Source organism: Hirundo rustica, chromosome 8 (genome assembly GCF_015227805.2).
Source record: "Hirundo rustica isolate bHirRus1 chromosome 8, bHirRus1.pri.v3, whole genome shotgun sequence".
NCBI classification, from domain to species: Eukaryota; Metazoa; Chordata; class Aves; order Passeriformes; family Hirundinidae; genus Hirundo; species Hirundo rustica.
In genome coordinates, this window is record NC_053457.1 from 35454196 (window position 1) to 35472320 (window position 18125).

Genomic DNA, 18125 nt, shown 5'->3' on the forward strand with positions numbered 1-18125 from the left:
GTCAGTGGTGGCTGAGCCAGCACACCTGGCTCAGCTCACTGCCCGTGTGCTCTGTCCCTGTGCAAACCCTGCCTGGGGCAGTGCTGCTCCTGGAGTGCCCCCAGAGCTGCCTGGGGTGAGAGCTCAACAAATCCTCTGCACCCTGAGCTGGCCACAGTTCCTCGGAATCCCTGGGTTCCAGTGGCCCTAGCAGGGTTAGAACATTAACTTACTCAACACGAGTTTTAATTCGGCCAAAGTCTCAGTAAATGACTGATGGGGAAATTAGGTTTTCAGTAATTTGTCTTACATTAAAAAAAAAAAAAAAAAAAAAAAAAAAATTAGCCTAGAATTTCTTTGGATTATGGATTACACCCTGTGTAACCAGAGCAGCTGGAGGTATTCTGGGATGTGTAAATTGGAAATGAAACTGCTTTTAAGTCAGGTTCATCATTAGCTGATCCTAAGGCATTTCGCCCACCTTTCAGTCTTGTTTCCATCAATGACAGAAAGGCTATATATATATATATATACACATATATATATACACACACACATATATATATATACACACACACACACACATAAAAGGCCTAAAGTTTCCCCTCAGTTTGTCTCATTTTTCCAGTTCTACATGAACCTAGAGCGCAGTTACACTTTCTGAGGAACAGTGAGCATTTATGCCTCTGTTAATGCATCCTGTTGTCTACTTGTGTCTTGAGCCATTTGGGGGAGCTTTTGCTCCATACATTTTGTGTCCTGTGGGTGATTTTTAGCACTGATTTTGCCACATTCTGAGCTACATCTGGAACCAATGCACAGTGGAAACCTTGGAAAGCACACAAGCCCCCTCACCTGTGGTCTCAGCCCTGTAACACCTTTCAGTGGAATTTCCCTGCCCATGCCAGGGGGTGGAACAATATGTTCTTTGAGGCCCCAGTCTGGACTCTGTGATTCCATCCTCTGTCCTGAGCAGCAGTTTGTGCAGCTGCTGGCTGTCTGCTCGTGGGAAGCAGTGAGTGCAGAGGGGGCTGAAGGTTGTTTGCATTTTCCTGTATTTTCTGAAGGCACCACACGCGTGTCCCAGGCACAGCTTTGCTCCAGGGAACAAATGCAGCCCAAAAGCAGCAAAGGAAACTTTGCCCTGCCCTGGAGTTCGAGTGTAAAAAGCTCTTTTGCTTTGTAAAATTCGCCTCACTTCCATGTTTCCTTTGTGCCCCTGGAGATGAGGAGCAGCTAATCATGAACCCCCTGAAGCAGAGCCAACAGGATTAGCAGGCACAACCACTGAGCCTTGGCTGCTGCTGGGGGTTCTGCTGCAGGTTCTGGGCCCTTGGCTGGCACTGCTGCTGCCCTGGAGGCCAGGAGGGACCCCTGCCCCTCCTCCTCACCAGTCATTCCCTCCAGAGAGCATGGATGGCTGTGTCCATGGGTTTGAGCAGAAATCCAGGGATCAAACAGCAGCACTTCACTGGGACGAGGTTAGCAAGTTGTTGGTGTTGTTTTTAAAAGGTAAAGCAGAATCTTTTACTGAGATCTGACATGTTCCTCCCCGTGGAGATGCCATAGTTATCAGCAGTTATCATCAGTTATCAGAAATTATCTTCAGTTATCACCAATTATCACTAGTTATCACCAGTTATAATCAGTTATCACAGTTTCTCCCCAGTGATCACTGGTTATCATCACCCATTATCCCCGTTATCCCCAGTTATCCCCCATTATCAGTTATCCCCCATTATCCCCAGTGCCAGGGCTCCTGCCCTGGTGCCCCATCCTGCCGGGAGTGCTCTGCTCCCCTGGCCCTGCTGGCACCAGCCAAGCACCAGCAGCAATTCTGATCCGAGCTGAGCTGAGCTGAGCCCAGCTGAGCTGAGCCCAGCTGAGCTGAGCCCAGCTACCACCACAACCCCGCAGGGTTTAAAGGGTGTCCCTGTGGCCCCTGGGGCACTGGGTGGCACTGACCTTGGCAGTGCTGGGGGACCCTGGGCGCTCTCCCAGCCTCAGCAGTCTATGATCCTGTTGCAGAGGGGTTCCCAGGGGCCATGGGAGCTCTGCAGGGTGCCTCCAGCCCTGGACAGGGTGTGCAGAGGTGCCTTCAGCTGCTGCCTTTTCTCCTGCTCCGGATCAAACTTGTTGGAATAGGTTCCAGCTCTCTTGGCTTGCCTGGGATATAGATTTATCCTGGATTGCAGGGCAGCAGACACGGCCTGGAGGAGGACTCAGTGGAAGGCTCAGTGACCCAGGGAAGCGTGGCCAGTCCTTTTCCTGCTCACCTCTCTGTCCCGGGGAATGCAGGCTCCATCTGTCTGCCTGGAGGGGCAGCAGCAGAGCCCAGCTGCAGGGCACAAACCCTCCTGGAGCTGCCAGCTCTGCCAGGGGACGTGCTGGGAGTGGCTTCCCATGAGGATTCCCCCTGGCTGGTACCAAGAGCTGCACACACGGCAGGGAGTTGTTCCTTCTGGCAGCAGCAGGGACTGGTGCTGCTGTGTCCTCTGCTGGATACAGGAGAGCTGGGCAATGGGAGCCGAGGGACTGAAAAACACATGTAAAAAATATCTGTACCTCACAAAATGAGTCTTTCATGAACCTCTTTCCTTCTTCCCTTTCCTATTTACATTTCCCTTCTCCCTCTTCCCTCTCCCTTCTCCTTTTCCCCCTTCCTTTACTTTTTCCCTTTCCCTCCTCTCTCCACGGCCACCTCCCATCCCCAGGAAGGAGAAGGTGACTCCCACATGTTTGTGGGGCAGACGGTGCCGGGTCAGAGGCTGTCCCGGTTCCAGAGCCGCTCAGGATGAGGGCAGCCCGCAGTATTTTCCCTCTGGGTGGATTTTCCGCGCTGTCCCGTGCCGGGGGCTCAGCCCGCAGCCCCTCCGCTGCTCCCGTTGCCTTTCAGGGTCGGATGTTCCGTTCCTCACAACCTCCTCGCCCAACCAGGGACAAGGTCGAGCTGACAGCTTTATATTGTTTTTGATTAGCAAATTCTGGAATTAGAAGCCATGCTCTATGATGCCCTGCAGCAAGAAGCTGGAGCCAAAATTTCCGAACTTCTTTCAGAAGAGGAGAGGGAGAAGCTGAAGAGCGCCGTGGAGCAGTGGAAGCGGCAGGTGATGAGTGAGCTGCGGGAGAGGGACGCCCAAATCCTGCGGGAAAGGATGGAGCTCATCCAGCACGCCCAGCAGGTGGGTGTGGGGCAGGCTGGGCCGGGGCTCGGGGAGGGATGGGCCCTGGGAGCACCAGCCTCTCCTGGAGCTGAATCAGGCTGCCCAGGCGTGTCTGGGCCTCGCAAAACCCTGCACACAGAGTTAGCTGCTTCTCCTGGCTTTGCCACACACGGTGACGGTCACACAGGACTCACCTGCAGCCTAACACCCAACTTATTCTTGGTAGAAGCACAGCACATAGAGTTTATATTCCCCCAAACTAAAATGCATCTTCCGGGTACATCTGTATTTGGTTGGTTAATAAATATCTTTTTATTTGAAATCTGACAGAGAATTAAAGAGCTAGAAGAAAGAATTGAAGGCCAAAAAAGACAAATAAAAGAGTTAGAGGAAAAGGTAAGGTCATGCAGACGGAACAGCTGCTGCGTGTGCACATGACCATTCTCCATTTCACCTGGGCCAAGGAAGCAACCCTAGAGAGAGCTGGTGTGTGCAGTGCAGAGAGAAAGGGGGCAGCTCCAGGAAAACAGCTTGCATTTGCAGCAGTCCCTGTGAGGAGGGAAGGTGAACTGGTTCAATGGAGTCCCTCCCTCCCGCTCCCCTTCAGAGGCAGGGTGGGCAGGGACGGGGCCATTGCAAGCGCCAGAGCCGAGGGCTCGGGGCAGCAGAGCTCTGGGGAACGAGCTGGGCTTGGGGCTTTTCCCTCCTTCCCTCCCAACCCAGCCCTGGGCACGCAGTGCATGGAGCAGCCTTTCCCAGCAGGAGCCGGGGGCTTCGCTCTCCGCCCTCACCTGCAGCTCATCCAGCTTTCTCCAGCCAGCCCAAACCGGCGTGTTTCACCCCGGAATGTTTCACCTCAGCCCGTGCGGGGACACGGCCGTGCTCAGGGGCAGAGGGGCTGAGCTGCACCAGAGCCTGAGAGCGAACCCAGAGCTCCGCAGGGCTGGGCTTGGGGTGTCAGGAGAACTCAGCTGGTGCTCAGGAGAACTGGGGTGTTTGGAGGTGTCAGGAGAACTCAGCTGATGTCCAGGAGAACAGGAGAACTGGGGTGTTTGGAGGTGTCTGAGGTGTTCAGAATTGGGGTGTTCGAAGTGTCAGGAGAATTCAGCTGATGTTCAGGAGAACAGGAGAACTCGGGTGTTTGGAAGTGTCTGAGGTGTTCAGAATTGGGATGTTTGGAGGTGTTTGAGGTGTTCAGGAGAACTGGGGTATTTGGAGATTTTTGAGGTGTTCAGAATTGGGGTGTTTGGAGGTGTCAGGAGAATTCAGCTGATGTTCCCCCCCTTTTCCCCTGAGCTGGGGCTGTGGCTGGCTGGGCTCAGAGGGGCAGGGCGTCACTGTCACCAGCCCAAGGGACACTGGAGCTCCCGAGAGCCAAGCTGAGCCCAAGCACTCGGACTTTACTTCACACTCCATGTTTCTTCTCACCTGAGAGTTTTGTTGCACTCTGTCTATAACCACAGCTTATTTCTCAGTTAAACACACTGTAAACTCTTAATCTCTTTCTTCTCTTCCGTTTTTTCCTCTCTTCTCTCCCCTTTTCAGTTTTTATTTTTGTTTTTATTTTTCTCTTTAGCTTTCATTCTTTGGTCATAGCCCTTCAGGCCACATGCACAAGGTAAGCCCTCGGGTCTCCTCTGCTTTCTCCTCCTCTCCTCAGAAAACATCAGACCCTTCCTTTTGCTGTACCAGCAGGATTGAAGGGACTCTTGGGCATCCCAGAGAACCTAAAAATGGAAATCAGCACATCCTTTAAAAAAAGGGAAACCTGGACCCCAGCAGGCAAAAACTTGGCCATCAGAGTTTCCTTCTTTAGAGGGAAGGACAAGGGAAAATCAAGCAGGGTTAAAAGCAAGGAGAGCTCCAGCAGGCCAGGGAAAACAGCCAGTCTGGGGTGATTCCTCTGAGTGCAGCTGATCCGTGCTCGAGGTCCATGGAAACCCTCAGCCCCTCTCCCTGCACAGCCTGGAGAGAGAGAGGGAGCCTGTCCTGCCTCCAGGACAGCAGCCAGGTGTTTTGGGGGGAACATGGCATTTATTAGGGTGTGCTCCAGGCATTATGCCATAGGGCCCCAGGGACTCCCTGAATTCCCTTTTCCCCCTGTACATAGGGGATAAATGCCCTATTTCTGTGTGTGCTGCCAGAAATGACCATTGCATGGGCGTGGAGGGAAACACTCCCCACTAACAGCATGAATGGAGTAGTTCACAAATCCTTTCATATCGGCTGTACAATTCAGCAGATAATTATAAACGGGACCTCGCAGGAGTTTTGTGGATGTTATTTCTGCCCAGGTGGGCTTTTCTTTGATTCCTGTTTTTCTCTCCCGTTTCAGCCCCCTGAGGCCACTCCAGCTGCTGCTGCTGTTGTTCCCAGAGGGCCAGCCCTGCTTCCCCAGACCCACAGAGAGACTTTGCCCTTCCCACCCGCCCGGATCTGCCTGGTCCTCTGCTGCTGGCCACGGGAGGTGCAGCCTGTGGCGCTCCCGGTGGGGCTGGGCGAGGGTCCCTGCCGCCGCGACACCCCCGAGGGCTTTGGAGAGGATGGAACTGAGCCGACGGGGAAAGGCGAAATGTGCGCTCCTCACCCTCCCCCAGCCCCAGGAGTGCTCCCGGAGTGCCAGCCCTGCTGGGGGACCTGCCCGGGCTCTGCCAGGAGCACCCTCACTAATTCAGATACACTGGATTTATTCTGGTTCCCTGCTGAGCAGGTGGCAAATTGCTTCTGTGTAGAAGTGCCCGTGTCCTGTTTGTATGCCACACACTCGCGTTTGTTATCCACAGCTCTTCAAAAACCTGTCTTGGAAGGAGATTTTAGGAAGTGTTCCAGAGGAGTAGCTCATGAAAAGAGGAATATGAATGAAAATGAAGTGGTTTGTTCCAAGGTATTTCTTCGTTACACAGGCTATGTCCCGTGCTTTGTTGAATGTTCCATGAGCCCAGTTTTAGGAAAAAACATAAAGCTACATTCAAGAAATCAAGCTGTAATTTTTTTTTTTTTTTTTTTTTTTTTTTTTTTTGGAGTTGTCAGTAAACCGTTATGCAAAAAATTATGGAATAATTTATAATCTATAACTATCCCTGAACAATGACAAAAGACCCAACACTGTCCCAGCAAAAAGTTCAACCTGGAAAAAGTGATCTAAACCAGATCATCCCTGATCCACGTGCACTGGGCTGGGAGAGGCAGCAAGAGGGAACAGAAGAGGTTTTCACCTGGAAGCTGTCACCTGCAAAATGTCCTCACCTAGGGAAAAGGGAGCACAAGTCCCCCAGAGCCCGAGCCCTGGAGGCTGGCACGGGAACCGGGAAGGAAAAAGAATCCTCTAGAAAAACGGCTGAGGAGGGGAAAATCCAGAAGAAATTCCAGAGTGTGATTGGACATGGGACTCACAGCTGAGCACCGAAATGTGGGGCTGTGGGGCAAGGCCAGGAAGGAGGAAGGAGGCCAGGAAGGAGGAAGGAGGCCAGGAAGGAAGAACAAGGCCAGGTCCTGTTGGCAGCCACGGTCCCACGGCGCCCATCCCTGGGGGCACGGGGCAGAAAGGGATCAGAGCTCCCGGCAGGTAAGCTGTGCTGACCAACCCCTTTAGCCTGGGATTCCGTGTGCTCTGGAACTCCCCCACCTGCTGGTCTCTCTCACTTGGGTTGAAATACTTCAGGTGATAACAGAGGAAATACTGAATTTGGTATTGAAATTACCGGAGTCTTTATGTAAAAGTTATTTAATTATTGCTATTTTACTGCAGCAATTTAGGTGTTAAATTTCAGTGCGACATAATAACAAATGCTGACTTCATGTTTTAGGTCAGTGGTCACTCTTAACTCCCTTATTGGGAGGTAATTAAATGCACTGTCAGATTTGTATGGACAGCGAGCAGCCTGCTTTTAAAAATGCATGTTTGAAATGCAGGAGATGAAAATATTTTTCATTTTGCATAGAGAAGACAAACAGTAATCAGAAAAATATTTTAATTCACAATTCCACTCACTTTTTCTCAAATTTGTGCTGATAATGACTTCCAGAGCGGCAGTGAGAGCTGCAGTTGCACAGGTTTTACAGAAGTGTTATTTGCATGCCAAATTCATGCATTAATGAGGCATCAAATTGTAATTCCACTACAAGATGAAGCTGCCCTGTGTGTCAGAGTGGGCAGTGCCCAGGTGGGGGTGGGCAGAGACCCCACCAGGGCACCCCACTGCAGGGGCTGTGGCCAGGGGACGCTGGGACCTGTGTGCTGCAGGACCAGAGTTCTGCTTTACCGCCCATTGGATTGTCTCAAGCAGGCTTAGGGTGGAATTTCACTTATTTTTCAGTGTGTGTTTGGTTTTGGAGACTGGAGGCTCGCAGGGGTGGGCAGCGCTTGCCTGTGTCCAAATTAATAAGTTTTCAATTACCTAAGAGAAATTTTTATTAGATATTACCTCTTACATTTATGGAAGAGGCTTGAGCATCCATATTTTTTTGCCCAAATTATCTTAGTTTAATTAAAATCCCCTGAATTTATTATAGCTCCATTTGATATTTGTTTATTCAAAGGAAATAACACCTGGAACTTGCTGGAACAAATAATATTAAATTATTGTTTTCAATTTTCCAGTGGTAGAAGGATGGGGAAAACACCATGGCAGAGGGTTTGAGCTACACAATCTTTGCAGTCCCTTCTCCCCAAGCCGGTCTATGTCCCACATTTCTAAAATCAGGTTGCTGTGTTTAACTGCTGTCTGTGGAGCTGAACGTGCCCTGGGGCCGTGGGGAGATGCCTTTCCCCCAAAAAGCCAGCAGCAAGGCAGTTTTAGCTTCATGGTGCACCCACCTATTTTCAGATCCTCCTCTAACCCTTGTATTTCTTAAAACAATATAAATTCTCTTTAGAAATGGCCTTAATATTTTTAATTAAGACTATATCACGTATTTCCTCCTGTGGGCAGCAATTAGAAATACCAGTTTCCAGAGTCCAGAGGTTGATGTTTTCCTTTGACCACGGATAGCAGGGGTGCTGGGCTGGGGGCATTTCCCGGGACAGCCTCCTTCACCACCCAGCAGGATCTGTCCCTGCGAGCCCCTCCGTTCTGGGGATAATTCCCTTTCTTTCCGTGACTTTTCACAGTGATCCACTGAGCAGCGGGCAGATTGTTCTGTGCTCCCGGTGCACTCCAGCTGTCCGCAGAGGGTGGGGTTTGGGTTTTAACTCCCTTTCAGGAAGGATGGGCAGGGAAGGTGAGGATGGAGCTGGAATTGGCTGCAAGGCTCCTCAGCAGTGCTCTGGAAATGAATTCCTTCCCGGGGGCACTGGAGGAATGCACCCCACAGCTGGGCAGGGGTTTCCGTACAGGGAAAGGTTTAAGAGTCACCCCTTGCTGTTCTTACAAGGTAAAAGACCCAGAAACTTCGATGTTCTTTTCCCAGTAATTGCCCAGGTGCCAAGCAGAGATACCTGGAACTCAAAATCAATTTCATTGGGCAAGGTCCCAAAAAGCCCTCCTGGGGCATTCAGTACTTAAAAGATTGCACAGAGCTGCTCAGTGCTTTTTTGGACTGACTGCCTTAACCAGTGCAAGAGTTCTCTCTACACTGTGCTTGGCTTCTATTTCTTTTGTCTGATACTGTTAATTATCTTTGTCCTTGCTAAAACCTTTTCTTTTACAAAGCACGTCCAGAGAAGCCGTCTCGCTGTTATTAATCCGCTCTGGGGGGCTGCGGGTCAGCCCTCAGACCCGATACATCTCCACGGGCTCATTCCACTCTGGCCACGGGCACTAATGAGCTCAGCACGGGACTGCTAATTGGGCAGCCTTTGCTGCTCAGGGTGACCCCGAACATCCCTGTTAGCAGTGAATGTGGGGTAACTCGGGCCATCATCCCCGTTAGCAGTCAATGTGGGGTAACTCGGGCCATCATCCCTGTTAGCAGTGGATGTGGGGTAACTCGGGCCATCATCCCCGTTTGAAGTGGATATGGGGTAACTCGGGCCGTCGAGGGTCTCCCGTTGAGCAGGGGCACCCCTGGAAGGCTCGGAGGGATCGACTCAGGAGCTCTGAGTCCCTTTTACTGCGCTGTGAATCTTGCGGCTCTCTCTCACTCGGGGAAGAGCAGGGTTGGGCTCGGCAGTAACGAAGGTTTTTCCAGAGGGTTAATAATTGTCAATTTGTATCAGAGCGCGGGGTGTCGCCTGGCACGGCGTTTGCTCTCCGCTGTCTCCGGGGCTGTGGCAGACTGAAATGCCGGGAAATGACAATGTCAGGGTGAATTTGTGGATGAGGCGGGGTGAGATGGAGGCCCCGGGCAGGAGTGCGTGGCTGGTGCTGAAGGAGGCTCCAGCCAGGTCTGAGCACGGCCGGAGCTCGCTCACCCCACTGCTCATCCCAGATATCGCCGGCTGCGCAGGGGCTGCTCCTTCATGGAGCAAATCCCAGGGGAAAACACTGTGACACGGGCCAGCTGGGATTTCCCTTCTGAGCAAAACACCTGCTTTATTACAGCAGGAATTTTGGTTGTGCTTCCTGGGCCAGATGTGGGACCAGCCTTTCATTCATCCTCTCTACAGCTGAAAACCACCCACTGCTGTGCTGCTGCAGGGGTATCACACCCGGCACAGGACCCAGAATGCTTTGGATTGGGAGGGACTTCCAAGGTCACTTACTGCACCCCTGCCATGGGCAAGGACACCTCCCACCATCGCAGGTTGCTCCGAGCCCCATCCAGCCTGGCCATGAATCGTTTATGTGGGTGTTCCTCTTTCTGTGGGAAATAGAGGAGAGCTTTTTCGGAGCGTGAATTTGTGCAGCAGCAGCAATTTGGTGTCCAGTGTGCTTCCCCCTCAAGACCCCGGCGCCTTCCACCCCCAGCTTGCTCTCAGAAAGAAAACTCTGCCTAACTCTGTACAGAGCTGGGGCTGGCAGGGTGAAAGCCTGCTCCACCAAGCTGCTTGTAAGGATAATCATTCATTTCACCTTCCATTCCCAAAGCACTCCTGGGCAGAGCAGCTCCAGTTCTCATCACAGCTGAAGGGTTCTCCCCCTTCCTTAGGGTCTTGCTGAGCTCTTGCAGATAATAAAGACACGCATTTTTTGTAGTTTACCAAACTCAGTGTTAGCCTGAAGGATTATTCGGCTGGAAAATCTATCATAAACTTATATTTTTTTAAAAAAAGAATGCTTTCTGTTTGTAAATCAGTGTGTGCAGGTGGCCCCTGCTGTGGAGGGGGTTGGGGTGCTCAGTGATACGTCTGCACTTCCAGGTCAGCAGAAATCCCAGAGAAACGTCCTCGGGAAAGGAGAACACGTCCAAGTCAGAAAGGCTGCACTGCCTCATGCAGATCTGTCCAGGCAGGAGGAAATGCTGCTCTGTCAATGGCTTTTTCTGCAGACGGTTGCCGCGGGGGGCACTTTGCTCCTTGTTAGAGACGAGGATGCTGTAAACAGCCCCGGGATGCAGCAAAGGGTGAGTGGAGTGACGGCAGGCTGTCAGGAGGGGCCGCAGGGACCGGCCTCGGCAGCGCTGAAACGGTCCTGAAAGGGGATTGTGAATACTGGCACCGTCAAATCAAAGCCACATTTCTCCCTTTCTGAAATACACCGGGAGGATCCTAGCGGCTGTCAATTCACTCAGAGCCGGGTTCTGAGAGCGCTCTCTGGAGCTGTGCTCCCCAAAGCCGCTGTGGTGAGCAGGATGTCCCAGCGGGATGGGGCGGTGCTGTCACCCCGTGCTCCTGTGGGGTGGGGTCAGGGCTGGCAGCCCCCATGTCACCGCGGTGCCTTCCCGGGAGCAGGTGCAGGGGAGACAGACGTGTCAGCCTGCATTTCCTGCCTCACCTGTCCTGCTGAACTGTCCCTGCTGAAATGTCCATGCTGATCTGTCCCTGCTGAACTGTCCCCGAACAGTCCCTGCTGAACTCATCCCACTGAACTGTCCCTACTGAACTGTTCTGTCTCCTCTCAACTGATCCCACTGAACTGTCCCTACTGAACTGTTCTGTCTCCTCTCAACTGATCCCACTGAACTGTCCCTACTGAACTGTCCCTGTACTGTCCCTGAGCTGATCCTGCTGACCTGATCCTGCTGAACTGTCCCTGAGCTGATCCTCCTGACCTGATCCTGCTGATCTGCCCCTGCTGACCTGATCCTGCTGAACTGTCCCTGAGCTGATCCTCCTGACCTGATCCTGCTGATCTGCCCCTGCTGACCTGATCCTGCTGAACTGTCCCTGAGCTGATCCTCCTGACCTGATCCTGCTGATCTGCCCCTGCTGAACTGTCCCTACTGAGCTGTCCCTGATCTGTCCCTACTGAACTGTCCCTAAACTGATCCTGCTGAACTGTCCCTGTGCTGTCCCTGACCTGATCCTGCTGACCTGATCCTGCTGATCTGTCCCTGACCTGATCCTGCTGACCTGATCCTGCTGATCTGCCCCTGCTGAACTGTCCCTTCTGAACTGATCCCATCGAGCTGTCCCTGCTGAACTGTCCTTGAACTGCCCCTGAACTGTCCCTAAACTGATCCTGCTGAACTAATCCCACTGAACTGTTCCACTGAACTGAAAATCCAATGTGGAAAGAAAATGCTGTGGGCTTTTATCCACATAGACAAATGTGTGTGTGCGTGAAATGAGTAGTACCAAGATGTTATCACAAGTGAATGATTTGTAATGGAAGGAAACAGCTTTTTAAACCCTGCTCTTAGGCCTGGAGGGAGCAGCCCTGTTCTCTGCTGTAGCAGCAGCAGTTTGCAGCGTGTCTGTGGCAGAATCCCCCGTGCCCGTGGGGGAGGATGGGCACAGCCTGACTGTGGGGCCAGAGCCGCCGGGTTCCTCTTGCAGCACGGGAGGCAATGGCAGTGCCAGAACACAGCCCTGCCCTGCTTTGGGTGGCAGGAAAGGACCAGGAGTGGTTCCAATCAGCCGTGCTGGTTGTTCCCTGGGGATGAAAGGGACCAGGAGTGGTTCCAATCAGCCGTGCTGGTTGTTCCCTGGGGATGGAAGGGACCAGGAGTGGTTTCAATCAGCCGTGCTGGTTGTTCCCTGGGGATGGAAAGGACCAGGAGTGGTTCCAATCAGCCGTGCTGGTTGTTCCCTGGGGATGGAAGGGACCAGGAGTGGTTCCACTCAGCCGTGCTGGCTGTTCCCTGCAGTCCCCACCCCGCAGAGCAGTGCTGGAGTGATAGGCTCTGGTGGTGCCCAGCATCCCCAGCCCAGCTCCAGCCTCCCCCAGGCTCCTGGAGATGCTGGAAAACTTCAGGGGGCCCAGGAACAGCGTTTGGGATTCCAGTCCATGAATATTAACGAGGTGAAATGCGTTTATGCTCGTGGGTAGCTCCTCTGCTCAGCGTGTGCTCCAGCCGTTGTCGGCATAAATGGGTACGGTCGGGAGCGCTCCTTCCACTGGTAAATTGGACTGGTTTAAGACAGGAAAACCCCAAAATTTTCCAAGTCACTATAGACAGGAACGAAATACATCATGGACATCCGTGTTTCACTGGGATGTCCTCTGAAACCATGCTCGTAATTATTAAATTGAAAATGAGCAATTAAGTAACAAATTAAGTGGACAGTGAGGGGCTGCTGATTGCTGAGGTTCTCAGTTAGTAGCCCATCCTCCAGCCACAAAAAACATTGGATTGTGGCCTGAAATGCAATTAAGAACCTGAATTTTTGCAGAGACTCTGTAGCAAATTGCCTGAGTGTGTTCACCCCCTCATCCTGCTCACAAAGGCAGGTGTTTAAAAAATAGCATCTTAAAAAACGAGGGTGCACTTTTGTCAAAGCTGGGGGTGCAGCTGAGATTTGTGTAGGTGTTGAAAGATCCATTAACTGCTTTTATCACTGCAGCCAGCAGTTTCCTCTTTCTCACCAGGAAAAAGGGGAAAAGAAAATAAAGCTTCCACTTCTTCCCCAGGGACCTGCCCCATCTTCTTCCCTGACATCAAATGTTCATCTTTCTCTTGGAACTAAATGTCCACCAGTTTTGGATGGTTAAATAACTCCCCTCTCTATTTTATTCTGCTCATGATCTCTCATCTCCCTGCTCTCTGGCCCCACTCCCTGCCCTGCAGTAAGTCCCAGTGGGATATTTGCATTTGTATTTGGATAAATGTGCACAGGAGGTCTGAACGTGCCATAAATGCCCTGGTGTGAATCCAGTGGCAAAGGAAGGGGAAAAGGCAAGGAAGCCAAGTCCAGCCCTTTGTTCTTTACACAGACTGTTTATTCTCAACGTGGGGCATGAGTGGGAAGAGGAGAGATTCTGCATTCCCATCTCCTGGGGGCTTGTGGGGTCCCAGGAGAGGAAGGGATCCATCCCCCAAGGCCGCAGTGTTCGTGCAAGGGCTCTCTGATCCACTCTTTCCCATCCCATGGATCCCAGAGGACGGATTCATTGTCCCAGCGACACCTCGCAGGCAGCAGCGGGGTCCCCGGCTGTGTCCCAGGCTGGATTCCAGGCTGGATTCATGCTTAGCAGGCGATGAAGAAGCTCAGGCTCACCCAGGCAGACTGTGAGCAGAGAGGGGTGAGCTGCCTTAGAGACACTCCAGCATCACTTCACCTGCTGCTGCCTCTGCTTAAGGGGCTCAGTGAGGCATTAACCTGGCAAGTGCTGCCTCATGGTTTTGGTGCATTTTCCTTACACCCCAAACATTTCCCACCTTTTCCCAGCAGCCCAGGATGCCTCCCTCAGCCATATGGCCCTCTGTGATATATATAAATAGATAGATAGATATAAATAAGCATATAAATATATACGGAGAGACAAAGATAAAGATGAATGTGTAGAGATATATCTCCTTCCATTGCAGCCTTGGTAAGAGGCTGTGCTGATGAAGGTGATTGTTCTTCATCAGGAGCTGTCAGGACAGGACAATGGGTTCAAACTGAAACAGGGAAATTTAGCCGAGATATACAGCAGAAACTCTTCCACAGGGTGCCCAGAGCAGCTGTGGCTGCCCCTGGATCCCTGGCAGTGCCCAAGGCCAGGTTGGACACTGGGGCTGGAGCAGCCTGGGGCAGTGGGAGGTGTCCCTGCCATGGTAGGAGTGGCACTGGTGGGGATTTGGGGTCAAAGCTTCCCACCCAAACCACTCTGGGGTTTTGTGATTTGATCCATAATCTTTGAGGAATTGCCTTCCTCCATTGTTCTATTCAGCAAAGCTGCCGTTTTCCACGGGCCATGGATGCTCCGAAGCACGAATATTCGCGCTCCATCCGTTAGCATTTTTGCAATGCTTTTGTCCCATTTTTTGCGGCTTCCCGGAACGATTCCCTGCCCGTGGCGGGGTGAGGGATGGTGAGTGTGCCTTTTGCGGTCCCGCAGAGCCGGCAGACAGCGGCGGGGCGGCCGCGCTCCCCGGGGCGCTCGGGCACCGAACGCGCTCTGGCGGCCCCGGGCGCTCAGGGGCACGGCAGGAAAGCGAAGCGGCCTCTGGAAAAGCCCCACTCAGCCGCTCTGGCTTCCTCTTCCGTCGTCTGCGTCTGGGTCTCTTCTCAGGAATTGCCTCTGCAATTCTCGGGGTGCTGTTGTCCAGCTGTGAGCAGCGTCCCCCGTCTCAAGGCTTTGGAGGGGAAAGAGGAGCCCCTGACCGGCAGGACCTGCTCCGGTGGAAGGTGTCCCTGCCCACGCCAGGGGCTTGCAGCGGGATTGGGTTTAAGGTCCCTTCCACCCGAGGCAGCCCGGGATACCCTGCCCTGCCGGCCGGGAGGGCAGAGAAGGGTTAATCCTTTCCCCGCACGGTGCAGGGGCTGCGCCACGGACGGGATGGAGCTATTTCCAGATATTTCCAGTGTGCTGCTGCTGAGGGCTGGGGGAGAGCAGACACGGAGCGGGGAGGGAGAAGGGACAGGGAATGGGGCGTTCTCTCCTCTCCAGCCATCGGCTGGGCTGTGCTGTCCCCGGTGCTCTCCGCAGGGATCCCCGGTCCCACCGGCGCTGGGTGTGAGATGGGAACAGGGACAGGGAATGAATGGGGCGTTCTCTCCTCTCCAGCCATCGGCTGGGCTGTGCTGTCCCCGGTGCTCTCCGCAGGGATCCCCGGTCCCACCGGCGCTGGGTGTGAGATGGGAACAGGGGCACGGGCCGAGGGCGTGCACGGGAAGGGTCCGGGCAGTGCAGCAGCCCCCTCCCACCCACGGGCACCGCGTCCTTCCTTCGTCCCGCCTCTCCGCCCCCGAGGAGGTGGAATTTCGCTCCGTGGTAATTAACTCGTCCTCTCAGAGTTTGTCAGATGAGGCAAATTTTGAATTCGTCGTTCACCACTATCATCACCATATTCTGAGTGTTACCCGGAACTGTTAGGGGAGTGTTGCTTAAGGAAAATGAATGGCTTGATGTATGGCACAGCCTAGAGAAAGCAGTACATTTAACATTTAATAAATTAACTCCTTTTTTTCAGGGAAAACACAGGAACTGGCTAAGCCTACTCCAACTACGACTTAACTGAGAGCTGCTTAACACAACCCAGCACAACCTATGGAAGGGAAATGTAGATTTTGGGACTAAAAATCCCGTGTGGAGGAGAGCACCACATCTACAGTTAAACCCGTGTTTATTTTGTTCTGTAGGTACCTGTGCCGCTGGAGTTTATAAAGCTGTGAGGAAAGCTCCTTGATACTGAAACTCTCCAACCTCTTCCTGCACTCGTACATCGACCGTGTTCTAGCCCAGCACAGGGAGCTCAGCTGCAGAAACAGGAGGAAGTGAGTTAATCAGAGAAGTGTGATGTTTGAACTGAAGGGATGCGATGCTTTAAGGCCAAGGTTGTGGATTTTGATATCAGCATATGATTCCATCACAGAATTGATTTAGCAAGCTCCGATTCTACCAGAGATCGATACCGGTGCTGGGATTCTGGGATGAGCTGCATTTTTGCTTCTGCATTTCACGCCCCAAATGGGTCCATTTTGAATTCCACCGAAATACTTCATGTCTTAAAATACTGTATTTACTGGAAGCCCTTCAGGTGGTGGTTGAGGTGACAAAGGCCACGTTAGGAAGCGGCTGGAGTCCATCTCACAGTTCTTCATTCGGGACGTGCCCTTGCCTGGTGTGTTCGTGTGTCTCAAATATTGGTCCTGTTTTCTGATTAACTTCCTTAATCCTGGCGGTTTTAAGTACAAAGAAAATTGTACAGGACAGGTCTGTGTGTAAATAAGGGATTGTGCTTACCTATATGTCACTATAAATATGTATGAAGTTTTGTACATAGGAAAGGAAAAAATGGCTCAAAGAATGTTTTCAGAGCTGTTTCCTCCGTTTAAATGCGCAGACAGGAGATTGCCATCCATGTGCTCCTCGCTCCCTGGGAAGGGATCTTGCTGGGCTCTGTCAGGAGTCTGATCCTGACCCGGAGCAGGGCTGGGCTCTGTCAGGAGTCTGATCCTGACCCAGGGCTGGGCTCTGTCAGGAGTCTGATCCTGACCCAGAGTAGGGCTGGGCTCTGTCAGGAGTCTGATCCTGACTCAGGGCTGGGCTCTGTCAGGAGCCTGTTCCTGATCCAGGGCTGGGCTCTGTCAGGAGTCTGTTCCTGATCCAGGGCTGGGCTCTGTCAGGAGTCTGATCCTGATCCAGGGCTGGGCTCTGTCAGGAGTCTGATCCTGACCCAGGGCTGGGCTCTGTCAGGAGTCTGATCCTGACCCAGAGTAGGGCTGGGCTCTGTCAGGAGCCTGTTCCTGATCCAGGGCTGAGCTCTCTCAGGAGCCTGTTCCTGACTCAGGGCTGGGCTCTGTCAGGAGTCTGTTCCTGATCCAGGGCTGGGCTCTGTCAGGAGCCTGTTCCTGATCCAGGGCTGGGCTCTGTCAGGAGTCTGATCCTGATCCAGGGCTGGGCTCTGTCAGGAGCCTGTTCCTGACCCAGGGCTGGGCTCTCTCAGGAGTCTGTTCCTGACCCGGAGCAGGGCTGGGCTCTGTCAGGAGCCTGTTCCTGACTCAGGGCTGGGCTCTGTCAGGAGCCTGTTCCTGACTCAGGGCTGGGCTCTGTCAGGAGTCTGTTCCTGATCTGGGGCAGGGCTGGGCTCTCTCAGGAGTCTCTTCCCGGCCCGGGGCCGGGCTGAGCCGTGTCGGGTCTCGGCTGCTGCCTCCTCCCTCTGGCCCCTGTGCATCTCTGACAAACAGCGTCTGCCAGCCCCGGTGGGACAGTGCCCGGCCCGGGGCAGACCCCCCGTGCCTGGTGCGGGGTGCAGCAGCCGGAGCAGGGGGTGCCGCGGGCCGCCCCTCGCCCGCCGCCTGCGTGCGTCAGGCGTGGACTCCTTGTTCAAGCTGCTGGAGGATGTGGCTGTTGTTTCCAGTACTCTGCTCTATAATATCTGTAGCCTTCAGTGATTCCTTGAGTGCCTTACGTGGCTTGTGGACAGAATTCCTGACCAGGAGGAGAAAACGCCCCTGGACCGACGCTGGCTCCTCCGCAGCCCTGTGCCCCTCGCCGGCAGCGCGGCTGTGCCCAGGAGGGATTTAGCTTCGACTCAGGAAATCGCCGTGTGAATATGTGTATTAAACCCTGTATGATGTGCTGTACAGTTTATTAAAAGAGACTAATGTAAACTTATGCAAAACGTAACGCAGAGAAACCGGAGGGGTTTGGTCCGCTGGCTGGCGTGCCGTGACCCGTGTCCTCTAATCCTACTCCAGAATCATATCCAAAATATGGAATGCTGGCTTCAGTGCTGCGACAGCAACCGACAGCCCGAACACGGGGCTGGAGCGATCGACCAGAGAATTTTACAGATATTTTTGTATTGTGATTCCTATGATATATATCGAGAGACTTTCTATTCCTTTGTAAAATACATAAATTATTGTCAGCTTTTAATTAAAAAGATCTGTTTTAAACCTTCAAATTAGATGACCTGGCTCGGGGTTGAGGGGATGGGGACGCTGGGCTGTGACAGGGGCCACCGGGAGGGCTCCAGGGGGGCGTTCCCCGATCCCCGGGGCAGCCAACCCCGCGCTGTCTCTGCCATCACAGACGCTGGGAGATGTCACCTCCCGGCCGTACGTGG

At 53.0% G+C, this 18125-nt stretch overlaps 1 protein-coding gene across 5 annotated transcripts in view; it reads left to right on the forward strand.

The window, feature by feature from the left end:
• JAKMIP3 (Janus kinase and microtubule interacting protein 3) overlaps positions 1-17930 on the forward strand; it is a 66517-nt gene extending 48587 nt beyond the window's left edge. For 4 of the 5 annotated variants that reach the window (XR_005701827.2, XR_005701826.2, XR_005701828.2 and 1 more), the window contains 5 exons: positions 2958-3161; positions 3474-3539; positions 4720-4761; positions 5479-6708; positions 15694-17930. Coding sequence is in view for 1 of the 5 variants with exons in the window: in XM_058421482.1 (XP_058277465.1) it covers positions 2958-3161; positions 3474-3539; positions 4689-4739 (321 nt within the window). In the remaining 4 variants the exon portion in view is untranslated. Of the gene's footprint in view, positions 1-2957; positions 3162-3473; positions 3540-4688; positions 4762-5478; positions 6709-15693 lie in introns of those variants that run through there. The other variant, XM_058421482.1, reaches the window with a different exon arrangement.
• Positions 17931-18125: the final 195 nt, after the last annotated feature.